The sequence below is a fragment of the Salvia hispanica genome, chromosome 1, assembly GCF_029641045.1.
Source record: "Salvia hispanica isolate PSC_SH4W2 chromosome 1, Shi_PSC_v1, whole genome shotgun sequence".
NCBI lineage: Eukaryota > Viridiplantae > Streptophyta > Magnoliopsida > Lamiales > Lamiaceae > Salvia > Salvia hispanica.
In genome coordinates, this window is record NC_142692.1 from 47,165,395 (window position 1) to 47,190,020 (window position 24,626).

The following is a 24,626-nucleotide window of genomic DNA, read 5'->3' on the forward strand; positions in this document are numbered from 1 at the left end:
TTCCATTTTGAGTTGTTCATACATCTTGGACTCGTAGGCAGTGAAGGGGTTTAATCCATCACACATTTCTTTCTTTCTTTCTTTCTCTATAATTAGTTTTTCAAAATTGTTTGAAATTAATTTTGGCCAATACTAAAGACAGATGAAGACCGATTGTTAGATGTTGGAGACTAGGAAGGGCTGACATTAGTTAGTGAAGAAAAATGATTGCAAAAGATTTGTCTAAGAAGAAAAGAAAAAAATGTTATGAAGAATAGAAACTAAAAAAATACTAATACTCCCACATTAATCAATCTTTTCATGTCCTAACCTCGTGTTATCACTTAGATTGAGTCGCCAAAAAGCAGTCATTATTTAAGTATAGATTCTGTTACTTAGATCAGCCGGCCTTTCTTCCTCTCTCCCTTGATTTCTATATATAGAGTTTGTCTTGGTGAATCAACACCACTTGCTCTAACTCACTTTCCTACTCCTTGAAGAAGATGGGCAAAGGTCCAAAACTTGGTCTCTCTTTTCTCAACTCCATACAAATCTGTCGTGCCATTGATCCATCCGCACTAGTTAAAACCCCTCAGCCTCACTCCCACATCTCTAAAACCTATGACATTTCACTACCCACTTTCCCAGACCTTCCATCTTCATCAAACCACCTCCCCACCAACTCCAATCATCCTCAAAATGAACCAAAACTATTCATTATGCACCAAAAAATTCCTACACAAGCATATACCACAGTCAAAAGAGAAGATAAGCATAAACTGAAAGAGAGAGCTCCAACTAGGAAAAAAGAGAGAATCATGATGAAGAAACCAAAAGTTTCTTTGGCTGGACACGATAACAGCTCTTCTTCTTCTATTAAACAATCAGAGGAACCTCTCAACACAAATGAGAAACCTGGGAGGCGAACACGCAGGTTTAAACGTTATGGTTCGAAAGATTGGAAAGACAGCGACATAGCTGAGCAGACGGAAAAGCTAGAGCATATGCAGGTGAATGAGAATTTTGTGGTCCTCAAGAGGTCAGCTGATCCCTACCAAGACTTCAAAAGATCGATGCTGGAGATGATTGTGGAGAGACGCATTTTTGAACCGACCGATTTGGAGCAGCTCTTGATGAGCTTTCTCTCTTTAAATTCAAGGATGCATCATAAAGCCATCTTGAAGGCTTTCTCAGACATATGGAAGGAAGTTTTCACTGGACCCTAAAACCTAATCTTAGATCTATAAATTACTACTCCCTTATTAATAAAAGTATATATATCGACATTGATTGTACTATAGTCTATTTATATGTGTGTGTTTGTGTGTGTGTGAAGCTAGTGATGATAATGTTGGGATCTCTCTTTCGTGCAAAGATGATATTCAGTTGATAAAATGCAGCTAGACAGCAGATACAAATTAAGATTGTGGGATCTCTGGCTCAGTGAAACAAGTAATAGTAACTCAAATTTACTGATAGGGCACTACATCAAAAAGTGTCTGCTTCATACAAAAGTTGGATTTCATCACCATAGTAAAATTTACCAAAAAAGAATGTGAGTATTAGACAGGAATGGGCAAACCCTTCTTCGCCATGCTATCAAGAATTTCATTGAGAGCCTGACACAAGCCAAATATCTGCCAAACAATTTAAATATTAGCCCATGACCTAGGTAAAACTTAACTGAATATGAATTAAGGGAAAATAATAATCTAAACTCAAAGAATAAAGAATTCATGGACAATCTTTTAGAATACGGAATTAAATAATGACAGTTTAGCAATACTGACTAGCTAATCAAGCATAGCCAAGTCGTAACCATTTCTCGAGCCTCTGACACTTGATCATGTGTCTCAGTAATTAAGGCATCGTAGATCAAGCCTCCAAAGCTCGAGTCATGGTTGTTGCTTGAGGGTTGAGATACGTTGCCTCAAGCTCGAGACACATGGCTCAAACTTCAACTGTTAATTCACAGTGGTCGAGCCTCTAAAGCTCAACCGATGTGTGGCTTGAGATTTCAAAGATGATGTGTCTCAAAATATATATTTGCAATATGCTAACATAACAAGATCATAGTAGGAGGTAAAAAAAAACTGTATGTCTAGTTTGAAAAGCTTGAATAGATGCATGCATCATTACCTGTTGATCCCATTGCTGCAATTCCTCGGCGTCATCCTCAAAATGAATAACAGCTTCGACCTGGCAAAGTTTATTATTGAATGAATAGAATGTTGCTAATTATATCTTAGAACCAAGAACCAGAGAGAAAGGGGATGAATATTGACTACCAAAAATCAAACTTTAAAACAGAATGAAGATGAAAACACCAAAGAAACAGTAGGATTGAAAATTAATTGGAAGTCTAGTTTTACCTGATCAATAGATCCCCTCATCCTATCTTCACAGATCATTCTAGAAGCTATTTTCTCCGCCTGCCAAAAATGATTGAAGCTTTAGTAAATACTGAAAATTCTCCAACCCTTTAGCAAGATTTGGAGAAACATAGGGATTAAAAGTGATTTAGAAAAGGATATGGCATTTAAAAAAAGTAGGGAGTATAAATTATTTATGACTTCAGCCTGTCAAAACCAGCTGGTATCAAAGTGGTAGAATTAGCAAGTCACAGCCTAATGAGCATATTAAAATTAGAACTTAATGCAGAAAAATCCGAGGATCTAGCAGCACCCAAAATATCACATCTTAGAATAAGCTTTCTTTTGCCCAAGTATGAATAAGACAAGAGATAAAAAGTCTCCAACTCAAGAAAATTGAGTTATGAAACAAATTTGTCTATTCCTTTAGATCTCTAATTCAACAGAGTGATGGTATCATTTTTTATTGGAGATAGAAGAGAACCTTTTGAGGAGCGATACCCAGCAATGTGCCCAACTCTTCAAAACTGTACAACAGACTCAGAGTTAACCATCATACAAACCAGAAGAAATTATGAAATCAGTATGTTCAAATTTCAATCAACAGAAAGGATCCAAAGACATGCCCACCCACCTAATATTTGTGTAAAGTTTGCTAGCACTAAGAAGATTATGCTCAATCATGGCTCGATCAAGAACAGTAAAATTGTCAGGCAAAGTTGCTTTCTGTCAACATTCAGAATCACATGAAAAGATTGTCAACAATAAATAGTAAATGAACTGGAAAATGGTATGTATGTAAACTCTTTAATGCACCAACCTGATGAGGCTTCAGCTCTTCAGAAAATGCATCAATTTCAGGCTTCCTCAAAATTCTCTCAAGGTATACCTAGGAATTTTGATATTAGGACTTAATCGATTGTTTATATTTGAATGTGAACCTACTTGTTATACACTAACTGTGCCTTAAAGACTTTAAGTTTAAGCAATTTTGGCTAAGAGGAAGTTGGCACAATCAAGAATAAATAGATTACCTTCTGCAAGATTGGGTAAATCTTTAGCTTAGAGCACCGTTCATCCTGGTTGAATTGAAACAAACAATTAAGTTTAAACATAATGCATGATCCTTCACACTACTCTGACTAATAGGTATGCCATTTGCAGTGGAGAATGTATAATGATGTCATACTGACTAGAGCAGCAACCAAATGCTAAATATGAATAATCATGTGTGTTTGCAAATGGCAGGCAACACATACTATATGATAAAGAAGTCAATGCACTCCCTTTTTAAAAAATAAACCAGTACAAAGTAAGCAATGCAATGCAATTATGAAACAATGCAGTAATTCAATGAGTAAGTAATTTAGCAGAAGGGACATTTGGACAAGAATCTAAAGACCCAAGCTGCTATAATAGAATTTTTGTAGTCAATCAGCAGAATTCAGGCAAAGCATTCCACTAAACATTTTCTATACCTTGTAAAGGGTTGCAAGAACTCGAGAACGCCGAGGCCCAGCAGCTGCCAAAATTGTGCAGGTCACAGCAGCAGCGAGAGCTTGCTCCAGTGCTTCTTCATCGATCTCTCTACAATATATTCATAGGCCCACATCAGTCTCGTATGATTCTTACGTGGAAATGGAAAATATATCTAAGATAAAAATATGCAAAGATTCACACTCAAAAACAAACTCACAGGTCACCGTCACACCCAAAACATCTTTAAACTTAAAAGCATATTAAAAGAAAAGAAAATCAAATATATATGAGATGTGAAAATCAAAGAAAAGAATACATTAGCTAAGCTTAGCCAAAACATAGTGATCTCCAACAACTTTAAAATACTATACATTAGGTGATTCCCTTTGACAATGGTAACTGTTAAAGCGATATCATCATAGGACATAAAATAATATATTTTCACTGCTTGTCCACTATATATAACCACAAGTTGAATGCTCTATTCATTTAGCAAATTCAGAACAAATGAACTGAAACTTAAGACTGTAAGGGAAATGTTGAGGCAAAGCAAGATGGGCCAAAGATGACAAACATGCCCTGAATACATTTGATAAACTACAACCACATGAAGGGCAGCGACATAGGCAACAAATTCTCCCATTGATGACCATAGGCGAAAAATAAATAATCATGCTGCCATTAAAAGTTGAAGATTATGTTAAATATAACAAAGCAGAAGGTTATACAGTACACTATAGGTAGTGAGAGCAGGAGCTAAATGAAGTGTAAAAAGTTGGCTTGTGTGGTAGTATATTAGTAGCAAAACAATGATTCAATGAAAGTTAAACCATATCATGTACCATGTGGAATACTAGTGCACTGAAATTACTCGAACTTACTCATCTCCAATTTTCCGTTTTTCAATTTGGGAAATATCATAATACCGCAGCGCAGCTTCCAAAAACTTCCTTTTTAGATCTAGAATTCTAGCATAACAAACCTGAGAAATAAAATGAACATTATGACCCAAAATTATGACATAACAGATTAGCAACACAGCATAACCATTAACCAAATATTAACCTTGTATTGTAAATTCAGTACTTCCTGCTGGCTGTTGCTAACCAAAAAAGAAGCTTTGTTTATAAAAGCTTCTGCATTAACAGCGTCATCATCCTATAATAAAAGAAACAAGAGTTAACAAGTTGGGCCCATGATGATTGATAGACAATAAATTCCAATAAGTGGAATCTCAAAGACAAATCTTCATTAGTTATCCCATTCAAGTTACAATCAATATATGGTTGAAAAATTTATGATAGTGAAGAATGTACAAAGAATGAAGGCAGGGAATATAGGAGACCTACCTCGAGGTAAAGGCGGGCAATTTGGACACATTTTGAAAGTCTGAATGTATCATCAATCACTCTGCCAATATAGAAAATGAGCACAAGTAAGAGAATTTTCATTAGCATTATACTAATTATGCTTTAGTAGTAATTCAAGAGCAAAAGCTGCTAGCGAACCTCATCCCAGAATCTAGGTCAATGCCACTAAGCATCTGCGCAGCTTTCGACCATTGTTGTTCAGATTCATACAATTCAGCCAGTTTTTCTCTGATTATCAAAACCTGAAATGGTTGCAAAAGTTAATGGGCAGTTAATAAATCAAAATAGAGTTAGGCAGTGAGATTTCAGGATGAAAAATAATATATTCATCAAAAGCAATCAAACTCAGACGAAATGATCAGCTACCAAACAATTTATGATTACAGATTTATTAAATACTATGAATTACAGACTACCATCAACCAGTCGCAGGTTATACTGTGAGTAATTGCTTTATCTACGTGGCCATATGGTTACAAACCAACAACACTAGAAGATATTGAATTTCTTTTTGTTTGAGAGTACATACTTCATTTCTAAGCCGTAATAGCAATATAGCATACTCTATTACCTTGGAAAATTTTTATCAATCATCTAGAGGAGACTCAAAAAAGATGCGGATCAATGAGAAGGTATTTTCTAAAGTAGATATTTCAAGGATAAAGTCTGTACTAACCAAGTATATCAACCAATGAACACACAAATTCAAGACCAACACAATATACAAAGAACTTATAATCCAATCCCAGCAGTTTGCAATATAAACAAAGGAGTCACTCTAGGTCTAAAGACAAGAAAAATAAAAAAAAATCTTCGAAAATAACCTGTTCCTCAAACGAAACAACTCGAGGTTGGATCTGATTGAGGGTATAATGGGAAATTTCCTTCTGAAACTCTGGTTCCAACCTTCCCAATTCCTGGGCAAATACCTGCAGAAGCTGTCTCGAAACAACAAGTGGCACATCGTCGGATAACACTGAAACACATACAAATAACCACCCAAACAAATTTAAATAAAACGTAACCATTAATTAATAGTCGAAAACAAAGAAAAGAACAACATAGAGGATGAGCTCGGAATCGCAACTGTGGTCGACAAACTGTTTGGCTTGAAGCACATCGTTTGAGGAGAGGACGGTGGCGAGAATGTGCTTGTACTGTTCGATCTTCTGGCGTTGGTCAGTGATTGCCGACGCGCTAGCAAAGGCGCTCTCCATTGCTGCAGTTCGTTCCTATTTGGTGTATTTCTAGGGTTCTAAACTTCTAAACTAAGGACCTGGAAGACATGTTAAGCCAAGTTAAGGATCTTCCAGCGTTGGTCAGATATAAAGCAATTGACAGCAAATAATCTGAATGCAACAAGTCATCGACAACATTGCTAACCCAATTCGCAAATACCAGAAATTCCCAACCTATTAGCTGAGATTCGTAATGTGTCGCCGCATCAAAATCAACTAATTATGCCCCAAAAAATTTAATCTCAGCAGTATTAAAATGCATTACGCCAACACCTAATCCCCCACACAAATTATTCATCAAACGGAATAGGAAATTCCGCGAGTTAACCCTAAACTCAGTTGGCCAAACTCACCTGAAATTAAAATTCACCGGCGCCGACTATATAATGGCTACCTCCGCCGGTTGATTTTCAGCAACCAAAAAATGATGCACAGATGAATATAGCACAGGTATGAGAACCGTAATTTTAGTTTTTATTTCGCCCAAAAAAGTTTACTCGGCCGGCCCATAACCCAAATTAAATTACAGTATATTTTTACGTGTCAAAATTATATAATCTTATTTATTTATTTATTTATTTTCGATAATGATATTCTTATTTATTAATTAACTTAGTGGGTTTTTATTGCATTTGTGGAAAGTTTTGTTTCATATTTTATTTGGTTACAAATAGAACTAAATGCAGTAAAAAACTCAGAATCAAGCAGCGCCCAAAATATCACGGAGTATTAAATTAGAATAAGCTTTCCTTTGCCAAAGTAAGAATATTGGCCTCTAACGTTAACTTCCAATAAATTTTGGTATTTTCTACCAACTTTAAAATTGGTATAAAAAATTACAAACTTTACCTTTTGTTTGTTATTTTCCATGGCATGTCAATCAACATATTTAACCAACTTCTGTGCATCTTTTAACATACTTAACACTACTAAATCAACGTGATTTTCTACGTAGCATTTTATCCGACTTATTACGAACTTAAAAAGTAATCTAAAATATCATAAATATTTTACGGTTGTCCACGTATAATAAGACTTTTGCTAAAGATATCTTATTTGGGCTGTCATGGAAAAATAACAAACAAAAGGTAAAGTTTGTGATTTTTTAGACCAATTTTAACGTTTGTGGGAAATAAACAAAATTCGTTCATGAGAAGCAATACCCAGAAATGTGCCCAACTCTTCAAAACTGTACAACAGACTCTCAAAGTCAACCACATTATACAAACCAGAGTTATTATAGACGAATCATGAACTACCATCAATCAGTCACATGTTATTTATCTACTAGTAATTTTTAGGGTGCAATTTTAATACACAAAACAAGTTATAAATCCCTAAAAATACTACTTCTGCAAGTATACAGACGCGCGATGTAGTATAAAAGGTGTCGACCCATAAGGAGGAGATTAATTGCTAAAACTATTAAATATAACTAAAAAGCGATAAATTTGTAATTTTATAGGATTGGACAAACGACTCAAACAGAAAGATCGAGAAAGTGAACTTGAGATTAACACAATAAAGGGGAAGAACTACTCCTAATTTGGTTCGGGTTGTTTTTTCACATGACTTCTATTTCCTAATTATTTTTCCAATGCTTTTAGGGATCGTGTTGATTTTTCATTCGCTCGCAGCTGATCACTGATCGAGGAATTGTACACCTAGGATAGGCTGATCAAGTCTCCTAGGCTCTACTCACCAACCCCTCACTCCTACAGTCGCATAGTAAGCTCGGGATTAGTTTCTAACACAATTCAACACAAAGGATCCACCTCCGGTTTATCACCTAATCGGTTTTAACTCGAAGGTTCCTTATCTTTGTTTGCTCCTTATTCTAAGTTAAAGAGACATTAGAATTAAGACAATTTCCAAATTAAGTTTACATGCTCAACTCAACAAGGATAAGAATAATCACCAAAGATAAGAACTAAAAGGCAAAGGAAATCATAAAAATTCAAATAAAGAAGTTCATGTTCAACAACCCTACTACAAATTAGGAGTAATCCCAAGATCTAGCCACCCATGGTGGTCACAATAACAAGGAAACAAGCTTAAGATACCATGGGGGACAAGAGCTTGGGTGGATGAAGCTTCAATCTTGCTCTTCTTCTTCTTCAAGTGTGGCTTCCAAGCTCCAATTCTCTCTCAAAAATCGTTCCAGCCGCCAAAAGTCCCCTAGGAAGTCGTGCCCTAGCTTTTTATATAGTTTGGGCTGAAAAAATAGGCCCAGTCAACTTTGCCCGGCCGGGCGTTTTTTAGGGCAGAAATCACTCGGCCGGGCGTTTTTTCACTACACTGCGCAGTTTTCATAAAACAGTCATATCTTCTTCATCCGGACTCCGATTGAGGCGTGCGAGGTATCCACGCGAAGCTCTTTCGAAGGTGAATGCAATGGTGGATTTGCAGAAGCATTTGAAATTGATCTTCAAGGGCTGATTACTGTTTAGATTTGAACCATATTTTCTTTCTTCTCTCTTATAGTTTGGTCTTTTGTCCTACAATATATCAAAATGAGTCCATTTTTCATCTTAAAAAGTGCATTAACATAATGCAATAAAGGACTACAATTTGATTCACAAGGCCATATTCATATAATTACAAACCAGAGTTATGCTTTATCTACATGGTCATATTGTAACAAACCAGCAACACCAAAATATATTGCAGTACTCTTTGTTTGACAAGCTAGAAGCCCAAAAACTAAAGTGAGATCTTTCAATTATAAAGTCTATGCCAATCATCCAAAAAGAACTAGAAATTGAATACTGTGACATGAATATACAAAATATATCAAGCAATCTAAAAGACAATCTTCAGTCCTTAAAGCTGGGCACAAGCCTAAGCTATTTATGTCTAAAACTAATTAACTAAACTGCTGGCTCTACAAACTAACCTATTAAGACGTCTCAGTTAAAATACACAAAATCCGGATATACAGTTATTTAATTTCCCTTTGTCATAAAACTGTCCACGCTTAATGACAAGAAAAACATAAAATCATTGACCTGTTCCAAAAACAAAACAAGTCGAGATTATACCTGAGCTAAAATTTCGACACAATTGCCTTGAGACTGACTTGTAAATTGCATTCACAAGAATCATCTACAACAAACCACAATTGGAGCCACAACAATACAGTAATAAACTTGAACATTAAAGATTTCAAGCCAACCACAAAATGCAAAACACTTTGAGACGTCTTCAAGCCATACAAATTCAAAGGGGAAATTGGTTTCTAAAACCATGAACTTTGCCCAAAATTTGGTATTTCCCATAAACTTTGAAATTGGTATATAATATCACGAACTTTGCATTTTGTTTGGTATTTCCCATACTCACTCAAATAAGATATTTTCATCAAAATCTTATTTAACATAGGCAACCGTGATATGTTTTATAATATTTGAAACCACTTTTTAAGTTCATAACATGTAGCATAAAAAGTCACGTTAAAAACCACGTTGATTTAATTGTGTCAAGTATGATAAAAGCCTCGTAAGTTAGTCAAATATAGTAATAAACATGCCGTGGGAAATACCAAACAAAATACAAAGTTCGTGATATTATATACCAATTTCAAAGTTCATGAGAAATACCAAATTTTGGGCAAAGTTCATGGTTTTAGAAACCAATTTCCCAATTCAATAGTAGTAGTCCGTAATCTATTTCCAAATTTTATTTTTTTATAAAGTGCCCTCCATTTTTTTGTTCATGCATATACAGATATTTACTTCCACTGGGCTTGATTTTATTTAGGACTGAATGGATTGGATTTATTAAAAAGTTAAAATTTGAAAGATAAAATATTGATTTTCTTTGTTGAAAATTCGTCAACGGCCCGGTTTCCACCGAATCGATATTAGTTTGATTTTTCCGCCTTCATCTTCTCCATCGCTGTGCCGCCACTTGCTCAACACGCCGCCGCTGTGAACACCGTGCCAGCTTCACGTCTTTCTCTGGTTTTTCTCTTCTTATAACTTACCTTTTCAATTTAAAATCACCAATTTTCGTTTCAATTTCATCAAAATTGGCCTTTTTGGTTTGACATTGTTGAATATTAGTAGCTCTGTATTTCAATTTTCGCACCTTTCTCTTGCTGAATAGAATCTAAATTCTGGATTCAGTTTTACTTTGACATGTGCGGTTCGATCTAACAAATTATTAATCAAACAATATATAGAGAGCAATCAAATAGTGTTACTCTACAGATTCAATTAAATCTGAGATTCTTTCTCTCCGAATATATTTTCAGAAGAGATGAATTGGGTTCAACGCAAGATTTATCTTTACAACGTCACCTTCGGTCTCTACATGCTCGATTGGTGGGAGCGCTATCTTTTCAGTATCCTTTACTCTTTCTAATTCAAATCCTTTTCTGTCATTTTTTATTTGATTTGTTCTGAATAGATAGATGTAGATTTGGGTTTCTATTTGATGGGTATATATCTTGTTCATTTGATCTTCGTGGGCCTTAAATATTGGAAAGATACACTTGTTGTTGTGCTGATGTGGTTTATCTTCTACAACACTTCGAGATACGTGACTGATTTCTGCAAAAGGTGAGCTTTTAAATCTTGTGTTTATCCATGGTTTAGATCATTTTATCTTTTCGGTTTTTTTAGGTGCTTGTTACATTTTGTAGCTTTTGGTTAGTAGTATGATTTGTGTTTTCTTGAATTAAACATTTCGTTCCATGAATGAAGCTAGCAAATTTGTTTATTTTGTAGTAGATTTCTAGTTCTTCCATGATTTGTCAGCATGTTTGCTTAATCATCGATCACGAGTCATTATGTGGTTGAGAAGCTAAAACTACACAATTATTAGGAAAGGAAGAATGATTTATCGATTTTACTCTTTGCAGTGGTTACAAGTATTGATGTAGAAACTAATATAATTTGATTGCGCTACTAATATATAGTACTAGTAGTACTTAAGAAAGTAGGTAGACAGTCTTTTCTTTGTTCATTTGTATTGAGCATGTTAATATCAAGGAGAAACACATAAAAACGATCCAACTATATGAATTTGGTTCTGGATACATTAAGATTTTGACTAGATGTTTGAATTCTCATTTCCTTAAAGTAGTGACTAGAACCAAATCGAGAGATGTTCTATGAAATGGTTCGATATTGTTGGTTTCTAAATTTGGTGGAAGTCTTGCCTTTTAGTCAGTGACATTGCATCTTTACAGACATATCATGGTTCCAATGATGTTTAGTTAAATGCATTTGCAAGTTTCATGGCTCTTTAATGTCACTGTTTCAAGTGTAAGTAGTGTTTGACTGAAGATATGACTATTATAGCGGGATGAAGGCTTAATTTATTTTATTACAAGTATACATGTATCCTTCTAAATCATCGGGTGTGTAGCCAAAAAGTGATATTTTCTATGCTGTAGGTTTGTTCCAATATATTCTTGTTTGTTGGTTTACTCTTTAGAATATAGGCTTGAAGATTTAAGCCCTATTTGAAGCGGGCTGTTTTTTATAAAGCCTTAATGAAGAAAAGAAAAGAAAAATCAAGTCTAAAATAAGGAGAAAAACCTACACAGTCACAGTCTGCTCCCTCACTCCCGCTCCTCTCTCTTGTCCACCCTGACCTCTCCCTCTCTGGTGGCACACCTTATAAATTGTAAAAGTTTTGTTTTGATTAGTATTATATTTTCTGTTTTTATATTTTATTTTACTTGGTATGATTTCACGTGTTTTTATTTTATTTTTATAGCTCAGGGGTACACCTCGGACTGCCTTGAGGCTTATGATTTGCAGGGCCATTGGAATACACCCTGAGCCATTTAAAACCTTGTGATATAACTGATTGGTTTCTATTTAGGCTCTACAAATTCCCCTTGCATTACCCACATGTTTTTCAATGGGAAGCTCAATGTTTTCATGCTAACTGCATTTCTTATTCTAACAGTTGGTTTCTTGTTGATTCTTTAAATCTTTAGAACATATAGAGTGACTGCCTGGCTCCAAGGCCTTCAGATAATGGCTTCAACTGGATATGTTGTAATTTGACTAGTTTACATTTAGGCACTGCAAATTCCCCTTGAATGACCAACATGCTTTATTATATGGGAAACTCAGTAATGTATGTCATATTTTCCATTCTAACTGCATGATTTATTTTGATAGTTTTGTTATTTTTTTTCTCATCTTTTTCATCCTTCCATTTTATGTCCTCTCTTTCCTTTTTTTGTTTAGGCACCTGCATTGACGTATAGCTTCTGTCATCGGATACTAGTGTGCATTACCATGTGGATTAACGTCTGAGTCGTGTTTTAGCAGCAGACAACTGAAAATGTGCTCAAGCAATTCAAATGTATGTACTTTCTCATTTCTAGACTTCAAAAGATCAATCCGTCTTATGTCCTCTTGACCCCACTAAAGAAATTATGCATTTGTAATGATGTAAAAGGTCAGATTCACTGATTCTGCATGGCCATTTAAGTTTCAGTCTTTGTCTTTGAATGGACTTTAAAGCTAAAAGTTTTTTCAGTCACTGAATCTGATTTTTAATTAGTTCAGATTATATCAACGATTATTTCATGCTTCATTATCGTAAACAATTCTTAGGTTGTTGCCATTGCAGCAAAGAAGTTGTTAAATTATTACAAATGCATTATACTTGTGCCTGAATAGTTTCGTTTTATGATGGATTTGAAATATTCCATTGACATTATTTTTGTAGTGATTTTGCATTAAAATCTTGTTTTCAGTTGCGGTGAATGGTGATCCCATTAGTTCCTTTAATACAGCTTTAAACTAATAATTTTGACTTTAGTTTCTGCCATTTGGTTTTCATATTTAGCCTCATCATGATCTTATTTTTCCCACCATGAAGTTCCCAAAGAAAAAGAAAGAAATAGGACTGTCTTTAATTGCAATCATCTTAGGTTGGATTCTTCACAACGTAGGACTTAGTTGACATCTGATGTTCCATCTTAAGATAAATTCTTTTAGTTTTTGTGGCATTTATTGAAAACTAAAGTGAGTTATGGAATTTCAAGTTTCTATTAGTATCATTGTTTGAGCCATTATGCTTGAATTTATCTCAAGAAATGTTGGAATATGAACCTAGTAGTATAGTTCTGCTACACTCAATGTAACTCTTTAGTTTAGTTGCCCATCTACATTTCTGATGTTTGGGGTTGGGGTGTGAGTGTTTGTGGTGAGTTCGAGGATACAGCGAGAGCAATGTCGTGTTGAGGTGGAACGCTCATAGGTCGTAGACGTCCTTTCCCGGTGAAAAAACAATGACACGGTTTGGGTAACTAGTGTCGGCTAACTCTATGCTGACAGCCGTGGCAAGAAAGAGGATGCATGTGGTCTCAAAGAAGAGCATAATGATGGAATTTGAATCAAGAGTCGAGAATCGAGGCATTGTGGCTAACCGAAATCGGAAAATTGGGCCATTGTGGCTAACTGAAATTGAAAAATTAGTTGTTAATTGAAGTCTACATAGTTAAGTTAGTCGAATAACCGATTTGGCTATTGATAGAAATTGAGAGGAAGATATATAAATTTCTCCGATTTGGTTATTGACTGAAACTAAATAGAAGGTAAATAAAATGTCCATGGGCTTTCATTAAGATATTACATGCACGAAACCAGTCCTGATCCATGTAAATTGTCTCATGGAATGCTTTGATTGTTGCTTTCTATAAGCAATATGAATGTGCCATTTATATGAATCAATAAAAACTTTATAATATTATTCTCTATTATATTACTTAACATGAAGAAAACAATCTTGTATGGGGTGACCACATCTACTTTTTGTATCCAACATCAGTGGTGCCATTCACCAAATTGAGTTGGATATTGATTTTTCCACATCCAACCCCTCAATCTAGTAACAAATATTCCCCCTCTACTAGGCGCTACTACTAGTCTTCTACCCCATCCCTTTTTTAATCATCAAATTAATTTTAAAAGATACTCTTAGTCGTTAGAAAATATTGCTATCAATGATGATGCGCAGCGCAATCAATCGATGTTATACTATTTCACTCCAACCTTATCACTACAAGCAATATATAGTACATGCTTTTCAACTCATAAAAATATTGAGATTTACTTTTCCTATTAACATAAGCACAAATAGTGTTTAACATGAAATCTATCATATGCAAAAAAAATATTTACTATTGCTAGTAAAAGATATACTATGTATTTTGAAATATTGTCATAAATATATGTATAACATATTCTTAATTCACATTTTGTTAGTACTTTATTTAGAGTTATGTAATGAGGCGCATTGTGTGGAGGTATGGTATGGGAGCTTGAGGGCTTGTTTCATGGAGTATTTAGAAAAGCTTAAAGAAGAAAGTAAAATGATTTGGAAAAGCATGCAACTGAAAAAAGTTAATCAAAAGGATAATGATTGCCCTCTCCTAGTTCTTTACTAACTATTATTATCTCTTTATTGAAATTTAGTTCGATGCTTTGCACTACATACAGCTGTATGCATTGCCACTACACGTCTTTTCTTGTAAAGAATTCATCTCCTTTTCACCGACATTAAGATTACCAAAACTGTACCCTTAACAACAAATCTATGTGCCAACAATTATTTGCTTCATTTCTTGTTTTTCATTACAAAGAATATACTATGCGTCTTCTACATAGTACTATAATCTTAACTGAATTGAAATTCAGTTCGCACGAGTTATATAGATTGCATGCCAAGAATACAAATAATTCATGCATAAAGGAATTTAAATCCTACATTTGAATATATTCTATGATCTGTGAAAATTACTGCTTTGATTCTCTAAAGAATTGACGACGATGGCTTGCAGCTTCTCCACGTGTAATTATTCGTACTCAATCTTGAATCTTCTCTTATGTTTCCTAACTCAGATTTAATTGTTTTATTTTGATTTCTTTTTCCCTTTGTTTGTTCCTTTTGTTTTCTTTAGAAATGGGATCTTCCTTTTGGGGGATTTCTATTCTCTGTTGTTCCTTTTGTTTTTGTTTGCAATTGTTTACTCTCAAGATCTAATAGTCAATATACTAATACCGTATACTAAAATTCATTACAAAACAAAGCAAGTAGTTGGTATGATACACGGTTCGATGTAGTAATGTAGTACTCTATTATATATAGTTGTCTTGCCACCTTATCAACATGACACTTATATGTCTTGCCGCAATATCCACTTCTTTTCCATTATTCCCTTTCTTCTTTTTCTTTAATCCTTATCTTAAATATTAATATGGTTGTTAAGTAATAATTTAATTGAAAGAGAAATATGAGGCAGTATAAATGCATTTATCTTCTCAACTATTTATATAATTAAGTCGATATGCCTCAATTTTGTCACGAAACACAGTACTTCCTTTTTCTAATGAAGTTGTTCTTATGTCACAAAACATATAGCTGGCATGAACAATTTAATTTATCATTTGCATATACTGAAGTTGATTTTAGATTTAATCATACCATGGCCAATTCAATTACAAACAGTATTTTAGATGAGAATAAGTACTAGCAGTACTAATATTATTTTGCAAACAATGCATATGAATTTTCAAAACAAAATAATTTGATGTCAAATAACATAACTAGAGTTTAAGATTTTGATCGCAAGATTGATACTCCCCTCATCCCTGAAAATTTGTCATTTATTTCTATTTTCGTCAATTTCTAAAAATTTGTCACATTTCATTTTTACCATTTTTGGACTCTTTCCCTATATTTTATTATTTACTAATATATAAAAGTAGCTTGCCACTTACTTTTCAACTCACTTTCTATTACACTTCTTAAGAATTCGTGTCAGGTCGAATGGTGACAAATTATAAGAGACGGAGGGAAGGAGTAGTTCGTTATACTCAAGGAGTATGTAGTAGATACTCTTGTCAAAATTTAAATTAGTATTGTCCTACTTCTGATTATATAAATGACCGAACGTGGGTGTCTGATTTGGATGGCTTGATATAATTAAGATAATTAAGGTTTTAACTTTATTAGAATAATTAAGATGTCATGCACGATAATATGTTTATCAAAAGAGATTTCAACCTTTATCAAACACTAGATTTTAATCGTATAGTTGCATGGAAATGGTAACTGAATGGTAAACTGATTCCATCATATTTATGACAAATTAATATGTTGTTAGCGCTATTTTCTTTATTATGTTCCGTATAATAACCAACTTCGATATAGATGATTAAACTGATGCTTTAGTTTGAAAGGCCTTTGTAATTTTGATAGAAAATACTAGTAGAATCAAAACTTTGGAGGACATTGAATTAAGCTTACGGCTATATTATACTCTCCATCCGTCCCTAAAGAATATGTATTTTGGGTTCGGCACATGTTTTAATGCAAAATTAATAAAGTAAGAGAGAGATAGAGAGAAAAAGTATTTAAAGTATTGTTATTGGTAATAGTGGAGAATGAGTCCCACCTTATTAGAGAGAAAAAACTTTTCAAAATTAGAAAGTGTGTATTCTTGTGGGACAGACTAGCATATTTTTGTGGGATGGAGGGAGTATTGGATTGAATGTTTTCTTCTACTACGTCTACCTCCATCCCTGAATGTTTATCCCATTTTTTCATTTTCGTCCATCCCCTAAAATTTGTCCCATTTTACTTTTTACCATTTTTTGTAGTGGACCCTATATTCCACTAACTCATTCCTACTCACATTTTATTATAAAACTAATATACAAAAATAGGACCCACAATCCACTAACTTTTTCAACTCACTTTTCATTACTTCTTAAAATCCTTGCTGGGTCAAAATTGAAAAATATTTAGGAGACGGAGGTAGTATTACTTAACTCTCATGTTGAATATAAAATGTAATTCAAATACAACAATTTATTTTTTAAATCTTGATTTGGTTATTTCTTAACAAGACTCTAACTATAGGAGATATCTATGCGATCCTTTATTTGATTCTTGTCTGGATCTTTTCTTGATTTTTAATTCTAACATTCATTCCAACATTTACCTCAAGTTGAGTATCATGATTCTCGATACATAACTTGAATCGATTTTCAATTTGAAATAGTTTATACTAGTATTGTTGAGTTTTGAATTTGATAAATAGTTTACACTCATATTTATGATTTCTTCAGTTTTATAGTTTAAGCTCCTGAGCTGCCCCGTTGATAGTTTACAATTGCATTAGTTTTTTTAGGGTGTCTCCGGCGGCGCCCCTCCCACTCGCCCTTCCCATGCCACGTCAGCACTAGCCCCTCCCATTCCACTGCCACATCACTAGCCCTTCCCACTGCACTAGCACTTCCCACTCGCCCCTCCCACTCGCCCTTCCCACAATTAAATTAATTCACAATTAAAATTCACAAAATTAAAATTCGACACAAATACGAACGGAAAATACGAATATTTCAATAAAAAAAAACATACATCATTTGAAAAAAAAAATTACATAGTAGATAGAAAAAAAAACAACCACATCAGTGTCCACCCCTCCGCGTCCAAACCTCTTCGATGATATCCTCCTGAAGTCGAATATGGGCATTTTTTTGCCGCATGTCGGCAAATGCGCGCAACCGCTCAACCTCTCCATGAGGTACCCCCATGTTCACATTCGCGGTGGCCACGCCGTGGCTTGGACCGGCACCCGTGTCATCTTCGCTGGTCCACTGAGTCAGTTCGTCCCCTTCACTCTCGACAATCATGTTGTGCAAAATGATACACGCGTACATGATGTCGCCGATGTTGGGAATATACCACTGACGTGCCGGACCCCTCACCATCGCCCATCGACTCTGGAGCACACCAAATGCGCGCTCAACATCCTTGCGCGCTGCCTCCTGCCGGGTCGCAAAGTAGGACTTCTTCGGCCCGACCGCATGCTTGATCGTCTTCACAAAGACGGGCCAGTTTGGGTATATCCCATCCGCCAAATAGTACCCCATGTTGTGTTGGTTGCCGTTGGCAACGAAACTGATGGCGGGACCAACGCCATTGCACTGATCGTTGAACAGGGGCGACGACTGGAGGACGTTGATGTCGTTGTTCGACCCGGCCACTCCAAAATAAGCATGCCATATCCATAGCCGGTAGTCAGCTACAGCTTCAAGGATCAACGTGGGATGCTTGGCTTTGGAGCCGGAAGTGTGTATCCCCTTCCAGGCGGCGGGGTAGTTCCTTCACTCCCAATGCATACAATCGATGCTGCCCAACATCCCAGGGAACCCGTGCACCGACCCGTGCATATTAATCAGCCGCTGGCAGTCTTCGGGGCTCGGACGCCGAAGATACTGATCCCCGAATATCGCTCTAACGCCCGCGCAAAACTCCAACAGACACTCGACGGCTGAAGACTCCCCAATGTGGAGGTACTCGTCGAACATGTCGGCCGGGCCTCCGTACGCCAGTTGCCTGATTGCGGCCGTACACTTCTGTATTGGCGTGTGTCCGGGTTTGCCAGCCGCATCCTCCCTGATTCTGAAAAACTCGTACCTTCTCTCTAATGCACCAACAATATGCATAAACAGAGGACGGTGCATCCTAAAACGCCGGCGGAATAAGGCATCCCCAAAACGCGGCTCTGGAGCAAAGTAGTCCTCATACAACCGCTGATGTGCAGCAATGTGGTCCCGGGGTACATGCCGTCGGCGATGGATTGGCCGAGGCACGGCCGCTGCCGCCTGCTGCCGCCGCTGCTGCCTCTGCCGGATCCGTCGATCAATCGCCGCTTGCACAGCGAGATCCAATTCATCATCGCTAAAGCCATCACTATCACTAGCGCCTCCGCCACTACCACCCGCACGACTACTCACCATTACAGATAATTGAAAAAAGAGGTTAGAGAGAGAAACTTGTCAACACAAGTTGTAACACCCCGACTTTTTACCCTAAGGCTTAGAACATCGATATATATATAAATATAAGTTTCGCGTCTAATTCTTCTTATTATTACTTCTTGTTATAATTAACCGTTGTGAAGTATATGTTGAGGTAGTGAACAAAAAAAATAGTAATAGTCAATATAGATGGTTGCTATAATAAAAGTCCGTTTGTGAAGACCGAGTTTCAAATAAAAATCCGTACACGAATTTAACGTTTAAGTAAATATCTAAAAAATAAAATAAAATACTCTCCGTGCCTTCCGGACCTTGCGCAATAGCCACACCTTGAATCCCGATACCTACACGAATGGATAAGAAGCACGTTAAATCAAGACGAGACAATCGACGAAATCAAATCACATCAATCACGCAATCCAAACGACGGCTCACGTTTTCCAAACGACGGCTCACGCCTTTTTAGGTGACGAGACATAATATTCTTGCCATTTTTGGCATGACAATTGATTGATAGGACAACTTGCCTCTTTTGGCAAAAAGTCCATGACTCTTGGACAATGCATTGCCTTCCTAAACCAAGCTATTAACCATGTAAAGCCATGCATCCTTTTCCTCTATAAATACTACACCACTCCTTCACCTACACTTTTGCTTCAACACTAGATTTCTCTAAACAAAATCTCTTTTCAACTAATGATGCTAGCAAGTGTTTGAAGAAGAGGAGCCAAAATTTCTACACTACCATCCTTCTCATCTTCCTTTTCTTAAGGTAATTCTCCTAACAACAATCTTCACTACATAGCCATTTCTATACTTTTCAAGCATGAACTTTTGGGTTCCACAAATCATAGTAGTGTTTGAATACTTTTCCCTAATGATTTCATATCAACTATGCATGACTATCTAGAATAGAATTTTTGCCTTAATCCATATAAGCTTAGACTAAGTAAACAATTAAACAAAGCCTAATCCACTAAGAAATCTTCAACACACAATAATAACAATTTTGGGAGAGCTCACCTATGAGCACAAGAAACTGACCGGCGGCGGCAGTCCGGCGGCGGCGGCAGGGCGACGGCGGTGGCAGTCCGGCGGCGGCGGCGGTGGTTTTTCCGGCGTTTGGCGCCGAAAGTAACCTCTTCCGACCCCATTTTTCACGATCTATCCAAATCTTCACATTTCAAGACCCAATTGTTAGTCCTAGGCCTCCAATTTAAGAAAAATAAAGAAGAAGAGAAAGAAAGGGAAGTGGGGGGGGGAGAACCCTACCTTTTCGGTCGACGGCGGCGAGACCGCCGGCGAGAAGCAGCACCGGCAGAGGGGAGAGCCGAGAGGGAGAGCCGGCGAGAGGGAGAGCCGAGAGCCGAGAGAGAGAGAGAGAGAGAGAGCCGCGAGAGGGAGAGAGATAGAGGCCGAGAGAGAGAGGAGAGGTCGGCGCCGGCGCCGGCGCCGCTCGCCGGCGACGCCAGGGCGCCGGCAGAGGGGAGAACCGAGAGGGAGAGAGAGAGTGGGAGAGAGGGGAAGGCATGTTTGTTTGAAATGGAGGAAAGAATGGGAGGAGTAATTCTTTTAGTAATTAGGGCAACACTTTTGCCTATTGGGCCTCCTCTTTGGGCCAAAGAATTTATTTAACAAGATGGTCTCCTAGTATTAATTCTTTGGGCCGAGAATTTAGAGGAAATGGGAATTTTGGGCTTTGAAGTATAAGAAATAAAATGAACCTTATCTCTTAGTTGTGAATTAATATTTCTTAAAATATGTGAAGCCTTTAAATAATTAATCTTACGATAAAGTAATGTCTTGCCCTCCTAAATTAATTAATTAAATTTCTTGAAAATAAGAATGTATGGATTTAATGAACCCTCTTCCCAAATAATTATTTAATTATCTTAAGGTGTCTCATAAAATAGAGGTCCACTTTCCTTGAGTGGAAAGAAGTAATCTTGATCGAACCCCGAACGTAGGACACATACTCCATGTAGGATCATGTCATGTCATGCACCTTATGTATGTTCATAAAGCTAATTTTTAAATCATTATACTCTTTCAAGAAGGGCGTGTTCGCGGGGTTTGATTTCCAAGGCAAAGCGTTGTAGCATTTCTTTCGGAAGCTTTGAGGTGGGCTTTATATCCAACACATTAAGTGTGGATAAAATTATCAAATATATGAAATGATTTTTGTTTGATAAAATTGCACTTACTTTTTTTAAATGTTATCGTGCCATAAATTATTTGTTTTATGATGCCTATCTGCTTGGCGATGCCAAAGGAATGAATGAATGAAACGAATTCGGCTCCAATAGGACCAAGATCCTATTCGAGTTAATGTGCACGAAGGAATGGACCGTGAGTCATCGAGAGGGTTGGCCGGTCAATGTGATCGTGGAAGGTGGCCACCTTCCCGACACGGAATGAGCCATCAGATATGGCGGATGGATGGAATGAACCATCAGATATGGCGGATGAATGGAATGAACTTAGCTTGATCAAGCGAACTTTATGAAAATGAATTTAGTAAGCTCGGGCCTTTAAGAAAACCCCCGTGCGTTACTGTGATGGCATGATAATAACTTTTTCTTATATATGTATCTTTCGGCAATGTGTTCACTGAGTACCCCGTACTCAGCCCTGCATGTATTTCTAAATGTGCAGGTTGAGCAAGTGATGAAATGGTGGCTGAGTGGAGTTGGTGGTCGTATTATCTCTTTTGTAGGATTTTCGTGGCATGTGTCTTCATACACATGGCCACATGGTTACAACTCCTTCCGCTGTGCTTTTGTCGTAGTATTTTGTAATAGATGGGTCATAGGAAAAACGACCAGTAACGAGTGATCTGTGATAAACATTCTTTCAAATTTCTCATGATCTTTGTTGTCTCGTGAACATCTCTCATCTTATGAAGAAATATTTATGTCTTATCATGAATTCTTTCATTCCCTTTCTACCCCCTCTTCTTAATTCCCTCCCCTGGTCACGATTTACCGAGTAATGCTATCCTTAGCAAAGCGCGGTCGTGACAGAGTGGTATCAGAGCCTAGGTTTTCTGCTCTGTAACCGTGAGTCATTCCTCGAAAAGAGAAGTCTAGATTTGATTCGCTAGAATAAGTTAGCGAGATCGACCACAACTCAGCACCAATTTCATCGCCCTCAACCTGAATGAAGGTAATTTATTCTTCTGGTAAGATGCCTTTTAAGAATTTTAATTCAAGCCGATAAAATGAGCACCCCTGAAATGAGAACTTAGAAGAAATAAGTATATGTGTAATTCTCGCTTTCCCGAGCGATGTAATCTTTGTGCCAATGTTATGGGATTCATGTTGGAAGTACAAAGAGATACGTAAAATTTCCTATGCCCTGGCGAACGAATTCGAAGTACCTCCGTTCTAACAAAGCATTTCCCGATGCTTACCTTATGACAAATTGATCTTACGCTTACAAACCCGACACACAAACTCCCTTAATAATGAACGCCTATCCCGATGCGTGCGACTTTGGCCAAGTACACCCTTTGCTTTTCGCCAAAGGAAGTAGTGTTGTGTATCCTTAAGCAACTTTCTCCCTTACTTATTGTTTCGGTAAAACATCATGTGTAGATGAACCAACGCCGGACGGCTCGCAAGCAAGTCACACCCCAGGCTGTCGCTGACAATGCGATACTCGCCTATCGATCCTACAGTCCTCGTCCTGGAGCGCACATATTGAGGGTCTTATGCAGGTTTTATGAGTTGTGGGAGACAGCCCACGAGCATGGCGTCACTGGGATTGACGGCATACGCCATCTGATTCCCCTACTACCTGACGATTGGGAGATATGGACAGCCAGCTTAGCAGATGATTTCATCCATCGTCGGCCCGACACCCTAGAGGATGAGGGAGACTTCCCAGGCTTCCTATGTGCCATTATTGATCAGTATTTGCGATACCAGAACGTTCCGCCAGCCTCCCCAGACATCTTAGCACCGCCCCCACCTCAGTGGGAAACTCCGACCCTCCCTATTACTGAGCCCCAGGGCCAGTATGATCACGAGGCAGGACCTTCGCGCAGACAGGAGATGGTTTTGCCCCTGGGCTACGACCGACCCCAGGGAGTGCGCCAGTTTCCTGGCCAGGAGCATGACCCCACGTGGCGGGGCAAGGCACCTATGATCGCTGCCCCAGAAGAAGATGAGTACCCGATAGAGTATCCGGCAGATGATGAGGCAGCTCCGCAGATGAGGAGTCCTTCTGAGCGCAGACAGTCCTTGGGGGTGCCTGGCGAGCTACCCCACCCCGAGGAGTTAGACACAGACTGGTACCAGTACTATCAGAACCGCTACGAGGAGATCAGGGCTGAGATACGCCGCGAAGTTTGGGCGGTCCCAGACGCTGCGATACCTCCTCCCATGCCAGGGATGTTACCAGGAGGAGCTGAGGATGACCCGATTGCGATCAGCAGCGACGATGACTTTGAGGGAAGCTCTGGGCTGAGCTCTCTAGACTCGGATGGCGACTGGTAGGGTAGTGTTAGTTATGTATCATCAGCAACGGACCCTTTATGAGGCCGTCCTGATGCTAGTAGTTTTATCTCTAGTCCCCTTGTGACGTGAAAACTGTTCTTTCCTACGGTTTCACGCTTTTCTTTTGTTGATCGCGTAGAGTTGGGACTTTCGTTTGTTATGTAGGAGGATCTGTTATGTACAAAAAGTCCTCTCTAGAGGCAATTTTGGCTTGATATATATATATATGCAGATGTTCTATGCTTACGATCGCATTTTGTTATAGGTGATGTTATTATGCCTCTTGTTGGTAGCCTTCAATTAAAGTTATGTACAAAAGACCCATGCGTGTTTGCAAATTTTTATTATCTCAATAGTAATCTTCTTTTCTTATAGAATGCCACCTAGGAGGGTAGGACGCCCTAGAGGACGGGGAAGGGGACGCGGTGGAAGAGTGCCCCAAATTGTCGAAGGAAATCATGAAGATTGGCGCGAAGTTACGCCACCACCTCCATCTCCATCTCCGCCTCCACCTTCACCTCCCCCGCCACCACTTATGCAAATTCCGAGGATTGAACGCAGGATTGAAGAAGTCTTTCTCCGACAGAATCCACCAACCTTTAACGGACTGGGCGACCCGGCCGAGGCTGAGACTTGGGTCCGTGCGATGGAGCGGATATTCAACTTCTTGCAATGCACAGATGGAGAGCGTATGACGTGTGTGACCTTCCAATTGGCCGGATCGGCCGATTTCTGGTGGGAGGCACGTAAGAAGACCATGACCCCAGGCCAGATTGCAAGCTTAACTTGGGAGCAGTTCAAGGCAGAAATGTATGATAAGTACATCCCTAAGAGTTACCGAAAGAAGAAGGAAGTGGAATTCTATCACCTTAAGCAGGGAAGGATG

General features: G+C 37.7%; 3 protein-coding genes and 1 long non-coding RNA gene across 5 annotated transcripts; 2 read left to right on the plus strand and 2 right to left on the minus strand.

Annotated features, from left to right (window-relative positions):
* The first annotated feature begins 410 nt into the window (after positions 1–410).
* LOC125220505 (uncharacterized) lies at positions 411–1,384 on the plus strand. Its single transcript, XM_048122669.2, has one exon. The coding sequence runs from the start codon at positions 483–485 to the stop codon at positions 1,203–1,205; it is 723 nt and encodes a 240-aa protein (XP_047978626.2). The 5' UTR covers positions 411–482; the 3' UTR covers positions 1,206–1,384.
* Positions 1,385–1,391: 7 nt separating this feature from the next.
* On the minus strand, positions 1,392–6,939 carry LOC125218489 (COP9 signalosome complex subunit 4). The gene is made up of 15 exons (XM_048120162.2): positions 6,792–6,939; positions 6,288–6,476; positions 6,025–6,176; positions 5,339–5,442; positions 5,180–5,240; positions 4,896–4,988; positions 4,712–4,812; positions 3,830–3,938; positions 3,386–3,430; positions 3,172–3,240; positions 2,986–3,077; positions 2,836–2,878; positions 2,352–2,411; positions 2,119–2,178; positions 1,392–1,616 (listed from the first exon to the last, which is right to left on the minus strand). Exons 2-15 carry the CDS (start codon positions 6,415–6,417, stop codon positions 1,542–1,544), a joined length of 1,194 nt encoding a protein of 397 aa, XP_047976119.1. The 5' UTR covers positions 6,418–6,476; positions 6,792–6,939; the 3' UTR covers positions 1,392–1,541.
* Positions 6,940–10,232: 3,293 nt separating this feature from the next.
* LOC125198039 (transmembrane protein, putative (DUF3317)) lies at positions 10,233–12,945 on the plus strand. Of its 2 annotated transcripts, XM_089067612.1 has the most exons (5): positions 10,233–10,400; positions 10,694–10,783; positions 10,928–11,000; positions 12,392–12,534; positions 12,648–12,945. In XM_089067612.1, exons 2-4 carry the CDS (start codon positions 10,699–10,701, stop codon positions 12,459–12,461), a joined length of 228 nt encoding a protein of 75 aa, XP_088923738.1. In that variant the 5' UTR covers positions 10,233–10,400; positions 10,694–10,698; the 3' UTR covers positions 12,462–12,534; positions 12,648–12,945. The 2 variants fall into 2 exon arrangements, with proteins under 2 accessions (XP_088923738.1, XP_047952458.1); XM_048096501.2 differs by lacking the exon at positions 12,392–12,534 and having other exon boundaries at positions 10,248–10,400.
* A 6,467-nt stretch (positions 12,946–19,412) lies between these two features.
* On the minus strand, positions 19,413–20,767 carry LOC148933993 (uncharacterized). Its single transcript, XR_016137559.1, has 3 exons — positions 20,514–20,767; positions 20,265–20,415; positions 19,413–19,585 (listed from the first exon to the last, which is right to left on the minus strand). It is a non-coding gene; the product is annotated as an uncharacterized LOC148933993 (long non-coding RNA).
* Between the last annotated feature and the right edge of the window lie 3,859 nt (positions 20,768–24,626).

Excerpts from the sequence above, each read along its gene's own strand:
- LOC125220505 (XM_048122669.2), top strand. The coding sequence starts at position 483 with ATGGGCAAAGGTCCAAAACTTGGTCTCTCTTTTCTCAACTCCATACAA.
- LOC125218489 (XM_048120162.2), bottom strand. The coding sequence starts at position 6,417 with ATGGAGAGCGCCTTTGCTAGCGCGTCGGCAATCACTGACCAACGCCAG. Across the intron at positions 4,989-5,179 it reads TTGCCCGCCTTTACCTCGAG|GATGATGACGCTGTTAATGC; the intron begins GTAGGTCTCCTA and ends CTTTTATTATAG. Across the intron at positions 3,078-3,171 it reads AAGAGCTGAAGCCTCATCAG|AAAGCAACTTTGCCTGACAA; the intron begins GTTGGTGCATTA and ends GAATGTTGACAG.
- LOC125198039 (XM_089067612.1), top strand. The coding sequence starts at position 10,699 with ATGAATTGGGTTCAACGCAAGATTTATCTTTACAACGTCACCTTCGGT. Across the intron at positions 10,784-10,927 it reads GTGGGAGCGCTATCTTTTCA|ATACACTTGTTGTTGTGCTG; the intron begins GTATCCTTTACT and ends AATATTGGAAAG. Across the intron at positions 11,001-12,391 it reads GTGACTGATTTCTGCAAAAG|AACATATAGAGTGACTGCCT; the intron begins GTGAGCTTTTAA and ends TTAAATCTTTAG.